Here is a 21,125-nt window from a genome sequence, read left to right as displayed (position 1 = left end):
CGATATATAGCCATGGTACGAGTGTGATATTGCGTTTATACAAGTTAGACGGCATAATCATGTATAATAAAAAGAAAATCAAACATGGAGTCTCAAAAACCCTTTTGTAAGAGGAACTACTTTCTTACGCAGTTCATACAAATCTGCAGCTGATCTCCAGAACAGTAAAAACCGTTACTACTTCACCAACGTCATTTAGAGCTAGTATTTGAATGATTCTCTAGCGTAATGTCTAAAGGGATTTTGCTCACATTTTAAGATTATAAGGCTGAACAGCATGAAATGCCATCAATCTACAGAGACATCTCCCAGTATTTCTCTGTTGCAATCAGATCACAATAATTAACCCCGTAAAAGCCAAAGCAAACACTAACAGTTTACTATGATATAAATACAGCACAAAAACATACAAAAGAGAAAGATCGACTTCGAATGTCACTTGCGTGTTCTGTAATGATTTGTTCAGCTGTAGTTTGAAATGTACGCTGAAAAAATGCTGTTATCCTCCCACTAAGGACATATTATGCTGTCTCTATCGCCATCTTGTGGCAGAACATCAACTGTCTTTGCCCGAAATTATGAATATTTAAAGTAGGCACTGTCCTTATAAATAAACTGCACAGTTGCAATCTAAACAACTTCATTTTACCTCAAAAGTACATTGTTGCCCAACAGCAACACTATTTGTCAAACTATAGTCAGACTATCAGCCAGATTATATATATATATTTAAAATCAGCCAGCTGACTAACAGACTATACGATGAATTAATGCATTTAAAATGTATCAGAACAATTTACTTTGCACTTACTATAAAAATATCTATATTTGAAATAATTAGCAAAGTATGAATGTTGAAAGGAATTTTATTTCATCAGTTTCATTTACACAAGATTAATCTTCAACTGACAATTCCTTACACATCTGTATAAACAGAAATATGGATAAATATATGAGACAGAATAGGTGATTTTATAGTTTCAGGTTGGTTCTGTCGTGGTATTTCTGGTACGGGTCGTTGAGGTACCAGTTTCTTCTTTTCCAGTATGGTGACGTCATTTTGTCCAGCAATTTACACTGAGTTTTATTACAGAAAACATGTTCCCTCAGACGCTTCCTCCGGGCTGCTGACTTCTTCCACAGCTTCTTCTTATATCCAGCCTAAAATAATAACAGCAGCAGCATTAAAGAACACATGGAGAACAAGTTTGTGTTTGTTAAAGATGAATATGATGATGCCATAGAACACCATAATCAGGAAATTACAAAATGTTCACCTTTCTCCTGATCCACAGGCCCGAGTGTAGCCTGAAAAATCTTTCAGTGACCGACTTGACAGATTTCCTCTTGCCTTTCCTCAGACTGAAGTATGTTAAGTTCCTGAGAGGCTGGAGCAGTAGTGAAGGCATGAGAGGAGTTACACTGCAGAATACAAGAAAAAGAGCCCAAAACTGAACATTTACTCACTATTTACTCACCCTCAAATAAATTTTTTTTTTGCTGTTGAACACAAAGGAAGACATTTTGAAGAATCTCAGAAACCGCTAACCATTGACTTCCATAGTATTTTTTGTATCTACTATAGGTGTCAGTGGTTACAGGTTTTCTAGCATTCTTCAACACAAAAAACCCTCAAAAAGTGTAGAACCAGTTGAGGGTGAGAAAATAGGGAGTACATTTACCATCCCTTTATACAGTAACATTTAAAAATAGACATACACACGTTTACGCTTAATTCAACATGGATATTATATTAAATACATTTTTATATTCAAACAATATTGTCAGTTTGTTTATTTATGCTCAGGCCATAGAAAAGTTGTCACTCAAGCGGTTTCAAACCTTCATGAGTTTGCTTTTTCTGTTGAAAATAAAAAACAGATATTTTGAAGAATGTTGGAAAACTAACACCCATACAATTTCAATGGTAACCAGTTTTCATCTTTCTTCAAAATATCTGAATTAGTGTTCAACAGAAAAAAGAAACTCATAAAGGTTTTAAAAACAAGTTGTATTATATTGTATTGTGTAATTTGTATTGTAAACATTAAACAAAATATATAGTAATAATAAGTAGTAAAGTTTTTGTTGCATTTACACAGTTTTGACCAGCAAGTGTCCCCAGCACATGGCATTTCAAAAGCTTTAAAACAGTCAAACATTTTGCAAATGAATTGTTTAAAGCTTAAAAAAAGCATTGTTTCTCCCATCACTACCATGTAGTGCACTGTAAGGGTCATTCACCAAATAGATAGCAATAGATAACAATTGCGTGAACATTAAGTGACCAATCTTAGTCACAGCTTCAGCGCTTATACTGTAGGCAGCGAGATGCTTCAGATTCTAAAGAACATTTGATTGGACAGAAAATCTGATGAGAATATGAAGTGCAGAGTGAAACACTTGAGTTCTGAAGATTTTATCATCTAATGCAAATTATGTCATTGTTTTGAAGCATACAGATCATTTTAATAGATTTTGTTTTTGAAAATTGACTCATTTTACAACTCTAAAGTTAAACAGTTTGACTTGACTTTTACTATTTTTTTAATCCATTCAGCCAATCTCCACATCTAGAGCGAACACTTTAAGCTTAGCTTAGCATAAATCAATAAATTGTATTAGACCATAAGCATCTCGCTCAAAAAATTTCCAAAAAGAGTTTTGATAGTTATCCAATTAAATTAATTTATTTTCCTTGACTCTTCTGTTGTTACATAGTCTTGTAAGACTGACAGAAAATGAAATGTTGCTATTTTCTAGGTTAATACAGTATGTCTAGGATATAGTTCCTCACATTCTGACATAATAATCAAGGAACTTTGCTGCTGTCCTGTGGCTGCAGCAGACACAATGGTATTATGCAGCACCTGAAAATAGTCCCTAGCTGTAACTTTTTTTTTATACAAAAAGTGCAAATCCGAAAATATTACTTTATAAACTGTGTTGTACGTTACCATATAAACATTTGCATACTGTTTAAAAACTTCATCAAAGTTCCTTGATTAATATGCCAGAATATGAGAATGTGTGTGCCAGAACGCCGAAATTCTAATGGTCTAATCCAATTCAATGATTTATGCTAAGCTAAGCTAAAAAAACTCCTGCCAGACCCTGAGATCAGCTGAATGGATTCAAAAATTGTGAACTTTTTAATTCTAGTAGAGCTGTAAAATATGAAAAAAGTAGGGTGTTTCTTAAAGGCTAACGTTCATTTTAAAAAAGCTCAACATCTAATATTAATTTCATTGGGTTTTCCCTATTCTCACTTTGGGTTTGCAATGATTTTTTCAACACTTTCTTTGTGTAGTTACCATGTGAACTTCATGGTAGCATCTGGATGACAGATAAACAGAAAGATCGATGTTCTAAAACTGAAAACTATCTCACCGACTGAGCAGTCCGGTCAGTTGCACAGGTGATGTGGTGTGAGCTGGGGTCAGTGTTCTGAAAGCATGTTTCTGCACTACATTCGAGAAGCGAGGGCTCTGTGCGAGTCTGACAGCAGGAAAGAGACATTCCCTGCCGAAAACTGACAGCGGTCTCAGCAAACCTGAACAGAAGATGACAAACTAGTGTAGTTTACAGATGACAGAAACTAATAAAAATGAGTGTCTAATTAAAGACTAAACAGAAATTAACAACAACAACAAAAATTGCTAATTTTGCTGGTTAACACAAGTTAACCATGGCTTACTGTACTTACAATAGTTTAAGCATAGTGTTTGTAGTAAAAGTGTTCCCACATAAAAAACTTCATAGTAAATACTACAGTGTTTTTTAACCATACACTAGTAAGGTATTTGAAATAATCTGCTGTGGTAATTGTATAGTAACACAACAACTAGGAAAATAAACAAACGACCCTACACTGTAGTTTTCTACAAATACAGTGAATATTAAACTACAAAACACCACAGTTTACTGAAGTAAAAACTAAAGTATAGTGCGGTATTTATTACAGTTTATTAGTTCACCGTATTTAATACGACATTTAGCTGGAGTATTCATTAACAAAAAGGTGTAAAATACTATGATATATATATACTATAAAATACTATAATATATATATATATATATATATATATATATATATATATATATATATATATATACAGTAAAACACACTTAACTGTACTTTACTTTAAATTACTATAGTATCATATAGGGGTGGTAGTTAATACGCAAAAAACATTACAACATCAAATTAATAATTTTCGTAAGGGACCGACGCAGTGCAACACATTACAAAATTCTGCTGCAAAAATATAAAGTAAACAGAAAATAAATGCAGAATAATAAAGCACAGTTTTAAATTATTTATACATTCGAGTACTGTATTGACACCTTGTAAACATAGATCGCTTTAGTTTTGTTACTTATTGTGCATCAACATTAAGTTCGCAGTAAACTCATTTTTAAGTTCATAAAGTATTTCTGACCCTCCAAATATTAAATGTGCACATTTCGTACCTAACAGTCCTCTCGTCAAGGTGGCCGCCATCTTAAACACCACCGACGTACCAACTACAGTGGCCGGTTTGGACAAAAAAGAAATTACGCGTTGCGAAAATACACTGAAGAAAACGATTCCCAGAAAGCTAAAATAAAGCTATGAATTTGCTCGCATTTTATCATACCAAAACAGCATATCTAGATGAATAAAACTATGACTAATATAGGCTACTTGTTTCAAATGCATTCTGGATTTATTCAAACAAATAAAACTACAAAATAACACTCAAAATAGGATGGTAAAAAGCTCCTAATATCATCTGTAACTTCATTTTCACAGAAATACATGAACTATTTGGTGAATTATAAAATTATTTTATTCATTCATTCATTTTCTTTTCGGCTTATTCCTTTTATTGATCAGGGGTCACCACAGCGAAATGAACCGCCATCTTATCTAGCATATGTTTTGCGCAGCAGATGTCCTTCCAGCTGCAATCGATCACTGGGAAACATCCATGCACACTCATTCACACACATACACTATGAACAATTTACCCTACCCAATTCACCTAGGTATAGCGCATGTCTTTGGACTTGTGGGAGAAACCTAGTCAGAAACCCACACCAACACGGGGAGAACATGCAAACTCCACACAGAAATGCCATCTGGCCCAGCCAGAGTATACTACTCTTATACTATTAAATTAAAGGTTGGTAGATAGCCAATTCAATCCATATTTCTTAGTAGGAAGTGATATTGTTATATTTTCACATGACAGTTCATAAAAGAAAGTATAGTGACACATTGGTCCATCAGATAAAATGGGCCATTTAAGGTGAAGTGTCTTATCTCTTTTAAAGTGAACATCCGATGACTGCAACTTTTGCCATACTAGTACTTGACATTTAGAAAATCAGTTTATTGGTCTGATGTTGCTAACTGGGGAGAGGCAATGCCTCATTTTGAGACCCCACCAGAAAAAGGCAAGGTGAGTGGCCTGATATTTGCAATGTTACTTCTCAATAATAAAGATGATAAATCAATAATAAAAATTAAATGCACGTTTAGAAAACAGATTCATAACCCATGTCTTGATGGCCTCTCTGAGATAAAATGAAATAGATTTTTGTTTAGATAGATAAATTTTGGTTACTGGCCCAATTTACCTGAATGTGTATAAATGAGCCGTTAATTTTAGTTAAAAAGGGCCACCTTCTAAGTTGAGTTTAATCAGATATTCTGGTAGTTTTTCCTTTTAAAAATTACTTAAATTATTATACATTGTGTTTTAGCTTTTGTGACATGCCCTTTTCACATTTTAGCTTCTAAGTATGCTTGTTTATCTGTGCTCTACTCTGCGTGTGCATATTAGTGAGACGTGCATATGTAAACACAAATAAAGAACAGAATGGCATTTTTGAGGATTACGGCTTTATCTGGCAAAACCATTTTTTATCTGTTTTTGAAAAACCTTCACATCAATCTCTAACGCAAACATGCACAGACACACCTCACACACACTCCTAATGTTCAGATTTTTGTAACTTTATTTTTGATGAAATTCATTGATTGTTTTTTTTTTTCAGTCGTTTGTTGCCATAAAACACATTGTTATTGGTGCATTTTGATCATGAACAGTTTGTTTTATTGACAAAATGGTTTAAAATTAATGTTTCATTTCATCCAATTCAAAGAGAAACTTTTAATGCAATTTAAATGCAGTGTTCATTTACATCAGGGGTCACCAAACTTGTTCCTGGAGGGCCGGTGTCCTGCAGATTTTAGCTCCAACCCTAATCAAACACACCTGAACGAGCTAATCAAGGTCTTACTAGGTATACTTGAAACACCCAGCCAGGTGTGTTGAGGCAAGTTTGAGCTAAACCCTGCCGGGACACCAGCCCTCCAGGACCGAGATTGGTGACCCCTGATTTACATTATGGAAATAAACATAATTAAATGTATTTGATCAGAATTTTACTTTGTAGTTTGACTGGCCCATTTTTGCTGAACAGCCGGCCCATTTTACCTGAATAGTGCCATCTCAAAAAAATGTGGGGCAGCTAATGTTTCAAAACCTGTAGGGTCTGAACAATTATATTTTATACATCAATTCAACAAAATCTTGATTAACAAAAAAAGTGGCCCAATATGCCTAATATCACCCCTAAACACTGGAAGTTGAAAGAATCACCCATCAATCGCTCACAGAGACACTACACTTTTATTTCAAAGTTGTGCAAAGCCGTTTATTCCAGTATTCGACCCTGGAACTGGTTCAAAAATTTTTTAAAAGTCATGTGTGACGTCACATCAAATACAAAAACTGCAGATATAATACAATGCACCTCGAGGAGCCCAGGTAGTCAAATGTAGTGGTACCACAAGTGCACAAAAATAGCATAATGTGCCAAAAAATTTCAGTGCTTAACCTAATATCCCATGCAAACAGAAAAGAAAAACACCCCCCCCCCCCCCCAAAACAAAATACTGAGTGGTTTCTCATACTTTCCAAACTCAAAAAGCAGTCAGACGTATCGCCATCAGGATCTATAGCTCCACAATATGGCCAGTAGTAAATGCTTTTAAAACTGGGATGCAGAAAAGTGCGTCTTCATTCATTAAATATTTAATAGCATCGTACCAACATAAAGCTTAGGACGGTTCAGTAAAAGATCAAACGTTCGGACCAAATATGTGCAGCTGGAATTGGTTCATTGTACACAGTAATGTCACCACCCGGCATAAACTGGCTCCGCGTCACAGGGGATCCCATAGAAGCGTCCCGGAGGCCGATCTTTGCGCAGGAGGGGCGTCCGGGCCAGGGACAGTTCACTGTCATTATCTCTTCTTCTCCGCAGAACCAAAACAATGATGAAGAGAAGACCCACTGTGGAGGAGGATTGAAAGAAAATCAGGTTGAGTAAAACTAGAAACATGAACATTTTCTATATCTGAAATATACAAAGGATCCTCAATTATTTTAATTTAGCTTATTATTGCCTGCAAACTGAAAAACGCTAATAGATAATGCCGTAGAGGACCAGAGGCCTTTTTATAATGGATGTTAATAAAGGATAGGTTACGTTTAGCTGAAATGAATAAACACTTGATTCATTTAATGCACAAATCAACCTTGTGCTGGGAACTGCATGTAGATTATAATATAACAATATTTTATAAGGTAGAGTAGACAGTGTCATGAAATTTAACACCACAGATGTATTCTCAGATGTTTTATTATCCAAGAAGAATATTTTATGATTAAATCCAACTTATTTCATTATTATACATTTATAGAACTAAATTAGACCTAAATTGCAATGATGTAAAATGAATGAAGGTGAAGTAAATATAAGGAGCTTTTAAAGGTTGTCTTTAGGGCGACCAGATTTCAGCAAAAAAATACATTTTACTGCTCTGTTTGTCCAATAATTATTTCAATGAACAGAATAAAATATGTGGACCATATTGGCAATAATTTGCAGTAATTTTCATTTAAAACCGTTTCTATACATTAATATATTCTATAAATGTTAATAAGATCTACACTCACCGCCCACTTTATTTTGTACACCTTACTCGTACTGGGTTGAACCTCCTTTTGCCTTCAGAACTGCCTTTAATCCTTAGTGGCATAGATTCAACAAGGCACTGGAAATATTACGAGATTTTGGTCCATATTGACATGATAGCATCACACAGTTGAAGCAGATTTGTCGGCTGCACATCCATGATGCGAATCTCCCGTTCCACCACATCCCAAAGGTGCTCTATTGGACTGAGCTCTGGTGACTGTGGATGCCATTTGAGTACAGTGAACTCATTGTCATGTTTAAGAAACCAGTCTCAGATGATTCTCGCTTTATGACATGGCTTGTAATCCTGCTGGAAGTAGCCATCAGAAGATGGGCACACTGTGGTCATAAAGGGATGGACATGGGCAGCAACAATACTCAGGTAGGCTATGGCATTGACACAAAGCTTAGTTGGTACTAATGGGCTCAAAGTGTGCCAGCCTGAACCGTTGATACAAGGTAGAATGGATCCATGCTTTCATGTTGTTGATGCCAAATTCTGACCCTACAATACGAAAGTCGCAGCAGAAATCAAGACTCAGCAGACCAGGCAACGGCTTTCCAATCTTCTGTTGTCCAATTTTGGTGAGCCTGTGTGAATTGTAGCCTCAGTTTCCTGTTCTTAGCTGACAGGAGTGGGACCAGGTGTGGTCTTCTGCAGCTGTAACCCATCTGCCTCAAGGTTGGACGTGTTGTGCATTCAGAGATGCTCTTCTGCATACCTCGGTTGTAACGAGTGATTATTTGAGTTACTGTTGCCTTTCTATCAGCTGGAACCAGTCTGGCCATTCTCCTCTGACTGGACCATTCTCTGTAAACCCTAGAGATGGTTGTGTGTGAAAAATCACAATAGATCAGCAGTTTCTGAAAAACTTTTCCACATTCTGATGCTCAGTTTGAACTGCAGCAGGTCATCTTGACCCTCTACATGCCTAAATGCATTGAAATGCTGCCATGTGATTGGCTGATTATAAACTTGCGTTAACGAGCAGTTGGACAGGTGTACCTAATAAAGCGTCCGTTAAGTTTATATTAATGATCTAAAAAAAAAAAAAAAAAACATAGCTTAAGAACACAATTCTGATCAATAATAATCCTAAAAATGACCAATTAATAAGTATAATAACAACTAAAATTATTGCATTAATATAAGCTCACGACACAGTAGTTTTTATTATTATTATTATTTTATTTATTTTTAATAAACGATTTAGTGGAAAAATCCATTAATTTCCGCTAAAACATCAGAAACCATGAACAATTTAAAGCAAGTGTTACAGCAGATTTCCAACAAAAAACTGCTTGGATTGAAAATGACACCAATATGAGCATGTTCTTTATCAGTGAAATTCCAGTCATTTGACCGTATCTGAAGTGGGCGGAGCTTAGCAAGAATTTTATCCGTAAAATTGTCATTTTCACCTTTGGGTTTGGGAACAAAAGTGCAATTCAGTGATGATTCAAACATCCATACCTCCTCCTCCAATAACAAGCAGTGCAATGGTGACTGGAGCGAGTTCACACGTCTCGCCTGCCTTCCTGAAGAAGGTCTCCATGCAGTAACCAGGAGCAGAGCTGCCCTCAGGACAGAACGCATCAGCGGGACACTGGATCGGATTTACATCAGGGCTCTGGGATAGAAAGAAAATGGCACATTTAGGCCCTGTTCCACTTGGTATATTGACATGCGTTCAAATGAATCTCTTATAACCACCACCTTGAGACCCTTTTGACTTTTTTTTTTTTTTTGTCTACTCCGCGTCACTTGCTCAGTGCAATAAATGAGCCCTTGTTAAAAGGAACACACAACTTTTTAGGAAATATACAACTTTTTACCATTTTTTATCTATTCAGCCGATCTACGGGTCTGGCGGGAGCACTTTTAGCTTAGCTTAGCATAGATCATTGAATCGGATTAGACCATTACCAACTCTCTCAAAAACAATCAAAAAAAGATTTTGATAATTTTACTATTTAAAGCTTGACTCTGTAAGCTACATTGTGGGTTAAAACTGTAATATCATTGCACATTCTGAAGCCATGGTACGGTACCAAAGTTCCTTGATTATTACGGCAAAATTACCTTATTTGCCTAGAAAATAGCATTTTCTTTTGTATTTATTACATTATTATAACTCCAGAAGAGTCGAGGTGTAAAGAGAAGAATTATCAAAACTGATTTAAACATTTATTTGAGCGAGATGCTAATGGTCTAATCAGATTCAATGATTTATGCTAAGCTAAGCTAAAAATGCTCCCAGCAGACCTGAAGATCGGATGAATAGATAAAAAAAATGGTAAACCATTTAATTATAGCTATAAAATTAGCCTATTAAAAAAAGAAGTGTTCCTTTAAGCTGAAGTATAAAAATACTGACACTACACTACCAGTTAAAAGTCTGGGATCAGTATGTTTTTTTAATGCTTTTAAAAGAAATATTATTACGATTAAAAATGTATTTAATAAAAATTTTAATTTACGTGATTCGATGCTGAATTTTCAGGATCATTCTCCAGTCTTTAAATGTCACGTGATCAATCAGAAATCATTATTAGAAGCATAAAATTATCAATTATCAGCATTTTTGCCCTGCTTAATAGTTGTCTAAACTGAGAATCATTTGACTTAATGAGACACTGTGATGAAAAGAAAGATCAAAAGATTTTATTTTAAATAAATTTTCTTTTTTTACATTATACATGTGATTAAATTCATTCTTGAACAATGTAATGTCTCCCTGATACATAAAGTGAACACATTTTTAAGTGTACTGTATCACAATTTCTACAGAAATAGCAGCCCATACATTTTTAGACGACATTAAACATTACCATTTTAAGTTGTAATAATATGTCACAATTTGACAGTTTTTACTGTATTTATAATCAAATAAATGCAGCCTCAAAACAGAAGAGGATTCTTTTAAAAACATGAAGAATTTGGAAGTCCAATTTTGGTCCCAAGTCATCCCAAGGGCAACAAGTCAACAGTAAATACAGTATTTGTGTGTGGTTAGAGGAAGTAAACACTCACGGGGCAGTAGTGGTTTTCAGGACACAGGTCACAGTTCTCCTGACCCCAGCGGATCTGATAGAAACCGCTGCTGCAAATCTGGCACATGCTCTGATAGGAAGGCTTGTGCATTCCTGTCAGAAATATTGAATTCATACAAGTTTCAGAAATTTGCGATTTACTAATTCAACAAAGACCTTCCTTCATGCACTAAACTATGACAAAACTTATTCATGTCAAGGTAATATGACTAATTTCATGTTTTCAGGGCAGCTTTTATAACATGACTTTTATACTATCATTACAGCTGTGTTCCAGTAGTTTGCATGATCATTTAATGTGGATAATAAGATACCTGGGCGGCAGAGTGTACATTCTTTGGAAGCGGTTTGTAAAGCCTCTGACCCGGCAGGACAGATCGGGCACTTGGTACAACTGGAGGAACTTACAGTGCACAGAATGGGAGAACTTTTACAACAAATCAATATAAATGTGCATGCAGTTCCAATGACATGGCTATTAAAGGGATATTTCAACCAAAAATAAAAATGCTGTCATAATTTACTCACACTTTACTTGTTTAAAACCTTTATGAGTTTTTTTTTCTTCTGTTTAACACTAAAGAAGAAATTTTGGAAAATGTTAGAAATCTGTAACCATTGACTTTCATTTGTTTGTTTTTTTACTATGGAAGTCAATGGATACAGGTTTTCAGCTTGCTTCAAAATATCTTCTTTTGGTGTTCAACTAAAGGGAGAGTAAATTTTACATTTTGGGTGAACTGAAGCTTTAACAGAACAAAAAATGCATTAAAATTCTGCACCTAAATCTGAAAATATCAAGAAGATATACAGTATAAGGACTCCCTAAAACTATTTATTTAAACAGCCATTTCTTAAAGAAACTAAAATATTAATTATTCTCGCTAGCTAAGTCTTACTTATGGTCGCATTAAGTGGCTATTCTTCATACCCTGAGATATTTAGAGTGCAGGGTTCAGAACTTACTTGCAGTATGTGCCTTGTGGACATGGGCTACATAATGTTGAATTTCGTGAAGAGGAGTAGAAACCTGAAGCAATTAAAAAAAACAAAAGTGTTTATCTATATAAAGTGCATCCGGAAAGTATTCATAGCGCTTCACTTTTTCCACTTTTTTGTGTTACAGCTTTATTCCAAAATGAATTAATTTCATTTATTACCTTCAACATTCTACACACAATACTCTATAATGACAATGTGAAAAAAAAAGAGTTTTTGAAATTGTTGCAAATTTATTTAAAGAAAAAAAAAAAGCACTAAATTGAGCTCAGGTACATTCTGTTTCCACTGATCATTCTTGAGAGGTTTCAGCAGCTTAATTGGAGTTCACCTGTGGTAAATTCAGTTGATTGGACATGAATTGAAAAGGCATACACCTGTCTATATAAGGTCCCAGGGTTGACAGTGCATGTCAAAGCACAAACCAAGCATGAAGATAAAGGAATTGTCTGTTGACCTCTGACTAGTCAGGATAGAGAGAAAGATGAGCCCAGACCTAAATCATATTGAACATCTTTGGAGAGATCTGGAAATGGCTGTACATTGTCGCTTCCCATCCAACCTGATAGAGCTTGAGAGGTACTGCAAAGAGGAATGGGCAATAATTCCCAAAGACAGGTGTGCCAAGCTTGGGCATCATTTTCAAAAGACTTGAGGCTGTAATTGCTTCCAAAGGTGCATCAACAAAGTATTGAGCAAAGGCTGTGAATGCTTATGCACATGTGATTTTTCAGGTTTTTCAATTTTTAATAAACTTGCAACAATTTAAAAAAAAAAAACCTCTTTTTTTCACATTGTCATTATGGGGTATTGTGTGAAGAATTTTGAGGAAATAAATTAATTTAATACATTTTGGAATAAGGCTGTAACATAAACAAATGTGGAAAAAGTGAAGCGTTATGAATACTTTCAGGATGCACTGTATGGCTCATTTATTTTCATTCATTGTCTTTCCAGCTTAGTCTCTTAATTAATCTGGGAGTCGCCACAGTGGAATAAACCGCCAACTTATCCAGCATACATTTCACGCAGCGAATGCCCTTCCAGCTGCAACCCATCACTGGGAAATGAATATATGGCTATTATTTTAAATTTTATTATATGTCAAATGATTTAAGTAAAACCTGTATTTTATTTTAACATTTTATCTTACTACTAAAAGTTCTCCTATAAAGCAATAACCAAGTTAAATGAAACGCACTTAGTTGTTACCTGGTGTGCAGGGTCTGCAGGACACAGATCCTGTGTTATTGCTGTAGGAACCAGTAGGACAAGCCTGGCAGACAGGGCTTCCAGTGGAACTAATCACAAAAATGGTTAGAGCTTTGGTGTTGGAAGATTTCTTATGCTTCGAACAAACAACACAATAGTTTCTCCACTCACTTGCTGTAAAAGCCAGATGAACAGGGCAGACATCCCTGCCGTCCTGCTAGAGGCTGATAGAAACCCGGAAGACAGAGAAGACAGGCTTCGGGAGACACACACAGGCCCACGTCAGGACAGCAAGAACACAGCAGAGTCTCTGAGGACACAGGAAAAACACAAACATTCCACAAATCCGAAGACAACATAGAATCAAAATAAAAGACAAAATGCATTCTTAAGCTGTTAAATGCACCAGTCACAATTCTTTTGAAGAAACACTGGAGAAAAAAATGACATTGCAAATATCAAAACAAAGAAGAGTCATAAATATGACAAATAGGAACGTGCATGTTATCTATTTGTGAGTGTGTGATTTTCATCATTGTTATTGTTTTTTCTCTCTTTTTAAATGTTATACTATCAAAGAATATTCATGCAAGAACACAAAGCTACATATTGGTGACTGTCTATTCTGTAAAGCTTTATAGAAAAGAGTAAAAAAAAAACATGCAAGTTGTGATGAATTGATAATAAATATATAAAACACATTAGCTACATAACTTCATAAAGAGATAATACTAACACACAAATACTGTGTGTGTGTGTGTGTGTGTGTGTGTGTGTGTGCGCGCATGCATGTATATATATATATATATATATATATATATATATATATATATATATATATATATATATATATATATATATATATATATATATATATATATATATATATATATATATATAAGAATCAGTTTTATTGCCAAGTGTGCTTCACAAACACAAGGAATTTGTTTTGGCTACAGAAGCTTCCAGTGTACATAAAGTGACAACACAGAAAAATAATAACAATACAAAAAAATAAAATAAAATAATAATAAAAAAATGATGAACATTAAACAGATGCGGTTAGTGAAGAAACCTGGATGTTGAGTTGTATGTACAGATTGTTATAAATATACAGGTTATAAGGTGCTGTGTACAAGTGCGAATGTAGAAAGTATTGCATTGTATATTGATACAAGGTGCTGTGTACAAGTGCGTATGAGAAAGTATTGCACATATTTATTGCACAGTAGGGGAATATTTAACTGTTCATAAGGTAGACAGCCTGAGGAAAGAAACTTTTCCTGTGTCTGGCTGTTTTTGTGCTTGGTGCTCTGAAGCGCCGACCAGACGGTAACAGTTCGAACAGGTAGTGTGCTGGGTGTGAGGCGTCCAGAGTGATTTTGCGAGCCCTTTTACTCACTCTGGAAGAGTACAGTTCTTGAAGTGTAGGAAGGGTTGTGCCAGTGATTCGTTCAGCAGTCCGGACTATTCGCTGTAGTCTACGGAGGTCGGTTTTGGCAGCTGAGCCGAACCAGACGGTGATTGAAGTGCAGAGGATGGATTGGATGACAGCTGAGTAGAACTGTACGAGCAGCTCCTGTGGCAGGTTGAACTTCCTCAGCTGAAAGGAAGTACAGTCTCTGCTGGGCTTTCTTCACAATAGAGTCTATATGAATGTCCCACTTCAGATCCTGAGAGATGGTGGTGCCCAGGAACCTGAATGACTCTACTGCAGCTACAGTGCTGTTCATGATGGTGAGTGGGGGGAGTGCAGGGGGGTTTCTCCTGAAGTCCACTATGATCTCCACTGTTTTGAGCGTGTTCAGCTCCAGGTTGTTGTATCTGCACCATAACGCCAGCCGCTCCACCTCCTGTCTGTATGCAGACTCGTCACCGTTCTGGATGAGGCCGATAACAGTAGTGTCGTCTGCAAACTTAATGAGTTTGATGGAGGGGTCTTTTGCAGTGCAGTCGTTGGTGTACAGGGAGAAGAGCAGTGGAGAAAGAACACATCCCTGGGGGGCACCAGTGCTGATGGTGCGGCTGTCGGATGTGATTTTGCCCATTCTGACTAGCTGCTGTCTATCTGTCAGAAAGCTGGTGATCCATTGACAGACAGAGCTAGGAACAGAGAGCTGTATATACATACACACACACACACACATATACATATCTATATACACACACACACACGTATATGTATATATACACACATGTATATGTATGTATGCATGCATGTATGTATACACACATACATATATATACACACATACATACATATATACACACACATACACGTATATGTATGTATATATATATATATATATATATATATATATATATGTGTATGTATGTATGTATGTATGTATGTATGTATATATATATATATATATATATATATATGTATATGTATATGTATATATATATATATGTATATGTATATGTATATGTATATGTATATGTATATATATATATATATATATATATATATATATATATATATATATATATATATATATATATATATATATATATATATATATATATATATATATATATATATATATATATATATATATATATATATATATATATATATATATATATATATAAATAAATAAATAAAATTTACTGTCATCATGGTAAAGATAAAATAAATCAGTTATTAGAAAGGAGTTATTAAAACTATTATGTATAGAAATGTGTTGAAAAAAATCTCTCCGTTAAACAGAAATTGGGGGAAAAAAATAAACGGGGGCAAATAATTCAGGGGCCAAATAATTCTGACTTCAACTGTATATATACACACACACATTTTACATTAAAACACACTAGATTTTCAGTTGTTGTTGAGCATCTTTCTTTAATAAACACAAATGAGTCAACTTAGAGTAAACAACTCGGTATCTAGCATTGACAGTTTGGTCCTGTCTTGTCTCAAAAATAAAATCTGAATTATTTCTTCCATATATGTTTGTTTTATAATGTGTACAGTCATCTCATTCCACTTGGCTTTTTTCGAATATATACAAATTAAATGTCGAATTTAGATTCATTCATTTATTAATTCATTATCTTTTTGGCTTAGTCCCTTTATTAATCCGGGGTCGCCACAGCGGAATAAACCGCCAACTTATCCAGCACATTTTTACGCAGCGGATGCCCTTCCACTCATACACTACGGACAATTTAGCCTACTCAATTCACCTGTACCCCATGTCTTTGGACTGTGGGGGAAACCGGAGCACCCAGAGGAAACCCACGCGAACGCAGGGAGAACATGCAAATTCCACACAAAAATGCCAACTGAGCTGAGGCTCGAACCAGCGACCCAGCGACCTTTTTGCTGTGAGGCAACAGCACTACCTACTGCGCCGCCCCCGTTTTAGATAAAAGGGAGAAATTAAACATTGTTACACACAGATAAATATATACTGTATATTTTTTCTCTGCCTTATTGACTAGTTCATTAACAAAACTCATGACTTGGGCCAGACAAATTTTTTTTATATTTCTGCAGAAAATTTTGTAAAAAAAAAATCTGTGGATTTATGTGAAATCATTTTGTGAGTATCTTAACTCAAATATAATATAAGAAAAAAAAATATACCTTTTTAACTTTCATTTACAATGTAAGAAACACTTCAAGTCTCTCAACACTTCAAGTCTCTCTCATCTACTAAAAGACAGAAAATATTACTTTACTTTTTGTAATCTAAATAAATCATATGAACATTTTCATATTAGTCAACAATATTACTGAAATGTATATAAAAACTGAATTAATATAAATTTACACACATTTACACAAGTAAAAAAATAGACTCAATGATGCGCTAAATATCTGCAGATTTCTGCACGCGCAGGTTGCGTGTGGGCCTACTCATGACCTGGAATCCAGTAGTAAGTGATTTTGAGCTATTTATTCTCTAAAAGTATAATTGTGTGTATTGCCAACTGGGTGGTTGCCGGGCAGTTCTGGATTAGGGGTGTCTTTTTACATAAGAATCTCCTACCATTATTATAGTAAGAGCCTGGAGCGCAGGCAGCGCAGGTGGAGGTGTTGAGGATGGAGCAGCTGGGTCCTGTTGTGCTGGGAGCCGCAGTGCTCACGTCTGCACTGACTGTGGAAATGGTCACTGCAGGACTGAGGGTTGTCTGACTCTTCACCACTCCTACACAACCACAAACCAATCAAATTATGGAAAAAAACTGAACTAAACACTTTGAAAGACTCAAAACAGTCTTCTGTAGAAATAAAAGAAAGAAAATAACATTTTGAAAAATGTTCATGCTGTTCATTTTCTATAAAAGTGGCTTGTAAATGTTTTAAATGGACAACAATTTATGGTCATTCGAACCTGTGCAACACATGTGTGACTATTGTAAAATGATATTTGCAAATAGTTCAAAATGATAGTAGGGCTGCACAAAAACTAATTGTGATTTATCTGATCAAAAATTTGATTTGCGATTTAAAATGTGACTTACTACCATTTCATAAAAACGCTACAGGTTTGATTTGAAGGTTTTAACAGCACCAAAGAAAGACCAAGCATAATTGCAAAGTATGCTACACTAGTATACGGTTTATATAAAACCTCTTAAACATTGTTTTGCAATAAAGTTGTCAGGTGTCATGACAAATTAAGATAATAACTACAGTATTTTAAATGTAATTATATTTATTTTATGTAAAATCTTAAAAATCTATCTATCTATCTATCTATCTATCTATCTATCTATCTATCTATCTATCTATCTATCTATATATATATATATATATATATATATATATATATAAAACCTTAAAAACCTTTATACTTGTGTTACATTTTTCACATTGTTCAGGATAGTGTGCTTACGAACTGTCAGAACTTTCAAAAACGATATGCTTGTTACCATATTTAATAGCGCATCAAAATAACTGCATCTTTTGCAGTTAAATTTTTTTTTTAATAAATAATAAATATCGCACCCTTTCAAATTGCAATTTGAGTTTAAAAATGATTGATCATGCAGGCCTAATGACAACTTTCAGATTGGAACTAGACCTGTAATTTCTTTTGGCACTCAATTTCTTTTCTTCATAGAACAAACGGAACCCCCCCACCCCCTCCCCCCAATCTTCAATACATGGTTGCAGAATTCCTGTTTACTGCGAGTATGTGCAAATTACCATATAGTTTAAGAGGAACTGCTTTTTTAAAGTATTTATAAAGACTATTTAGTCATTCGTAGAGCACATGCAACATGAAATATCTAAAAACAAATATAGCTTATTTTATGCATTCCACCAGAGAATTTTCCTTTCACACTTTCTCTTTTTATTTATTTATTTATTTATTTATTTATTTATTTATACATATATACATATATATATATATATATATATATATATATATATATATATATATATATATATATATATATATATATATATATATATATATAGTAGTATATAATAAGGAATAGACAAATTGTTTTACAAAATTATTGTTTATACTAGATCTTCGACCGGGCATCAAAAACAAAAACATCCAAAACTTTTGAACAAGTTTTCACAGAAAGCAGTTACGATGGTATGAGATTTCTCGCCCATTTTATCTCAACACTCAACTTCTACATGGATTATAACAACATCAGATAAACTATGCTCACATTTCTTAGTCTGTGTGTGTTTGTTTTATCGTCTGCTGGTGTGTAATGTAAATGGCACAGCATGGATGTTAACCATCACCAGAAAGGCAAACAGAGTCTTTATTGTGAATGTAATCACATTAGCCATGAGGCCGATCAACCTCAGCGCCACAAGCACCCACTGGAAAAATAAAATTATTCAGAGGGCAGTCATATGACTTGATTTCTCTCCAGAAACACTAAGAACAAACGAAGGGCCAAGAAACCAATTCTGTTTGTTCTCTTTTGCACTTTTTTCCTAATGAGAAACTAATGAAGTTTACAGTACTTTTAAACAACGTCTTTGAAAACAAGGAACTGTAGAAGTTTGATGAGTCACATGGTTTTTGTTAAGTTAATCAAAGGTCATAAAACCATAAAAAATATGTCACTGCAGGTCAATAACCACAGTACTGTCTTTGTTTACTATACCGCAGAGCTGCTTCTGTTATTAATTTTGTCCTAAAATTTGCAAGATTTGTTGGGTCAGAGCTGATAGTAATCAGTTGTTAGGAAGAATGCTGTTGGAAAAATCCTCAAATATAAACTAATGGTGTCTCTGTATTGAAAACTGCTGCATCTGATACTAAATAATAAACCAATAGTCTGTAATGTTTGTATTTTAAGTTTGGTAACAATTTCTCACACCAATGGACTAAGTAAACTGCAAAAACTAAAAGCTAAAGTGTTATAATTATCTATTATTTTAAGTCAACACAAATACACAACCCCTTTACCTGTGTAAGTTTAAGTTTTGCTATAGAAACATTAGGTTAAAACATGAACAAGAACATAAAACAAGAAACCAAACGTCCTATCTTCTAGGACAATTACGTTTTAAAATGTCAGCTTAATGGTAAAAAGCCTAAAAAAGAGCGTGTTAAAAGTCTAATTTTGTCAATCGGAAACTTACCTAAAATGCAAGCGGTGGCGAGAACAGACACAATTCCCAAACGGTCCATGATCCAGATTTACTTCAAGCGTCCCACATCTGTTTATCCGTCTGAATTCATCCCGCTAGACGACAGTGTTTAGTAAAACCGTGTGTTTAGTAGCAACTGTTGAAGATTTCTTTTCTCATTCCCTTTTTCCGAAGGCTCATCAATGTCATATGACGCTAATCATGTGATCAAGTCACATTCCTAAACAGACAGGAACTATTTATTAGCACCTTACTATCACCAACATTGTACAAGTTTTATACACACGAAGGGAGCTGAGCAACACCCAGAAGTTAATCGTGATATTTAAAGCTAAGTTAATGGTGACACATTAACCAGCTCAGCTGGTCCAGCTGAGAGCGAATAAAGGTCCAAACCACAGACTTTCTCAACTGGCGATTCATTTGAAGTCCCGCCCAAAGCAGTCAACAGGACCTTAATGTTACCATGGTAACTGCATTTTACTCTATTTCCTCAAATTTGGAGAAGTGTGGAAATTTCTGTCATTTACTCACATGGTTGGTTGTGATTAGCACGCTGACATGGTTCATTTAGCAGTCACACTTGTCGTAATAGTATAATAAACTTATTTTATGAAAATAATGTACTATATTTAATTTCAGTTATGTTGTTTACGTTAAAATGGTTAATTTAGCAGTCACACTCGTCGAAATCGCATATCTTTTATGAAATCAATGTACAGTTTTATGAAATCAGTTGTTTACTTAAACACATTAAAATTTCACTAAACAAATCTAGGTTATTGACCGTTTATTAATTTATTCATTTTCGGCTTATCCCTTTATTATACTGAAGAAAAAAAAAACAGCTTAAACTTGGCTGGTTTTAGCTGGTTGACCAGCCTGGTTTTAGAGGGGTTTTGGCCATTTCCAGACTGGTCTTAGCTGGTCAGGCTGGGAGATGACCATCTAAAACCAGCTTGACCAGCCTAGCCAGGCTGGAAGCCCCGCCAAAACCAGCCATGTCCCGCTTAAACCAGGCTGGTCAAGCTGGTTTTAGCTAGATTTAGCTGATAATTTTCCAGCCTGACCAGCTAAGACCAGGCTGGAAACCAGCCTGGAAATGGCCAAAACCCCTCTATAACCAGGCTGGTCAACCAGCTAAAACCAGCCAACGCTGGTTTAAGCAGTTTTTTTCAGTAGGGTCACCACAGCGGAAAGAACCGCTAACTTATCCACCGTATGTTTTACGCAGCGCATG

General features: G+C 35.0%; 2 protein-coding genes across 2 annotated transcripts; both read right to left on the bottom strand.

Annotated features, from left to right (window-relative positions):
* Positions 1-848: 848 nt before the first annotated feature.
* On the bottom strand, positions 849-4,532 carry mrpl35 (mitochondrial ribosomal protein L35). The gene is made up of 4 exons (XM_056477075.1): positions 4,474-4,532; positions 3,391-3,553; positions 1,278-1,422; positions 849-1,161 (listed from the first exon to the last, which is right to left on the bottom strand). The coding sequence occupies exons 1-4, from the start codon at positions 4,502-4,504 to the stop codon at positions 973-975; spliced, it is 528 nt and encodes a 175-aa protein (XP_056333050.1). The 5' UTR covers positions 4,505-4,532; the 3' UTR covers positions 849-972.
* A 2,132-nt stretch (positions 4,533-6,664) lies between these two features.
* On the bottom strand, positions 6,665-20,253 carry si:dkey-21a6.5 (keratin-associated protein 16-1). The gene is made up of 9 exons (XM_056477336.1): positions 19,877-20,253; positions 17,301-17,459; positions 13,474-13,612; positions 13,303-13,391; positions 12,058-12,121; positions 11,406-11,494; positions 11,072-11,184; positions 9,512-9,668; positions 6,665-7,349 (listed from the first exon to the last, which is right to left on the bottom strand). The coding sequence occupies exons 1-9, from the start codon at positions 19,923-19,925 to the stop codon at positions 7,192-7,194; spliced, it is 1,017 nt and encodes a 338-aa protein (XP_056333311.1). The 5' UTR covers positions 19,926-20,253; the 3' UTR covers positions 6,665-7,191.
* Positions 20,254-21,125: the final 872 nt, after the last annotated feature.

This window comes from Danio aesculapii, chromosome 17 (genome assembly GCF_903798145.1).
Source record: "Danio aesculapii chromosome 17, fDanAes4.1, whole genome shotgun sequence".
NCBI classification, from domain to species: Eukaryota; Metazoa; Chordata; class Actinopteri; order Cypriniformes; family Danionidae; genus Danio; species Danio aesculapii.
The sequence above is the reverse complement of the archived record's forward strand: the minus strand, read 5'-3'. Positions and strand labels throughout refer to the sequence as shown.

Bases quoted from the DNA above. Each gene is read 5' to 3' on its own strand.
- mrpl35 (XM_056477075.1), bottom strand. From the start codon at position 4,504: ATGGCGGCCACCTTGACGAGAGGACTGTTAG. The intron at 3,554-4,473 runs GTACGAAATGTG...TCTTCTGTTCAG, and splicing joins CTTGACGAGAGGACTGTTAG to GTTTGCTGAGACCGCTGTCA. The intron at 1,423-3,390 runs GTGAGATAGTTT...TGTATTCTGCAG, and splicing joins CTGACCGGACTGCTCAGTCG to TGTAACTCCTCTCATGCCTT.
- si:dkey-21a6.5 (XM_056477336.1), bottom strand. From the start codon at position 19,925: ATGGACCGTTTGGGAATTGTGTCTGTTCTCGCCACCGCTTGCATTTTA. The intron at 12,122-13,302 runs GTAACAACTAAG...TAATTGCTTCAG, and splicing joins CTGCAGACCCTGCACACCAG to GTTTCTACTCCTCTTCACGA. The intron at 11,495-12,057 runs GTAAGTTCTGAA...GTGCACTGTAAG, and splicing joins CCACAAGGCACATACTGCAA to TTCCTCCAGTTGTACCAAGT.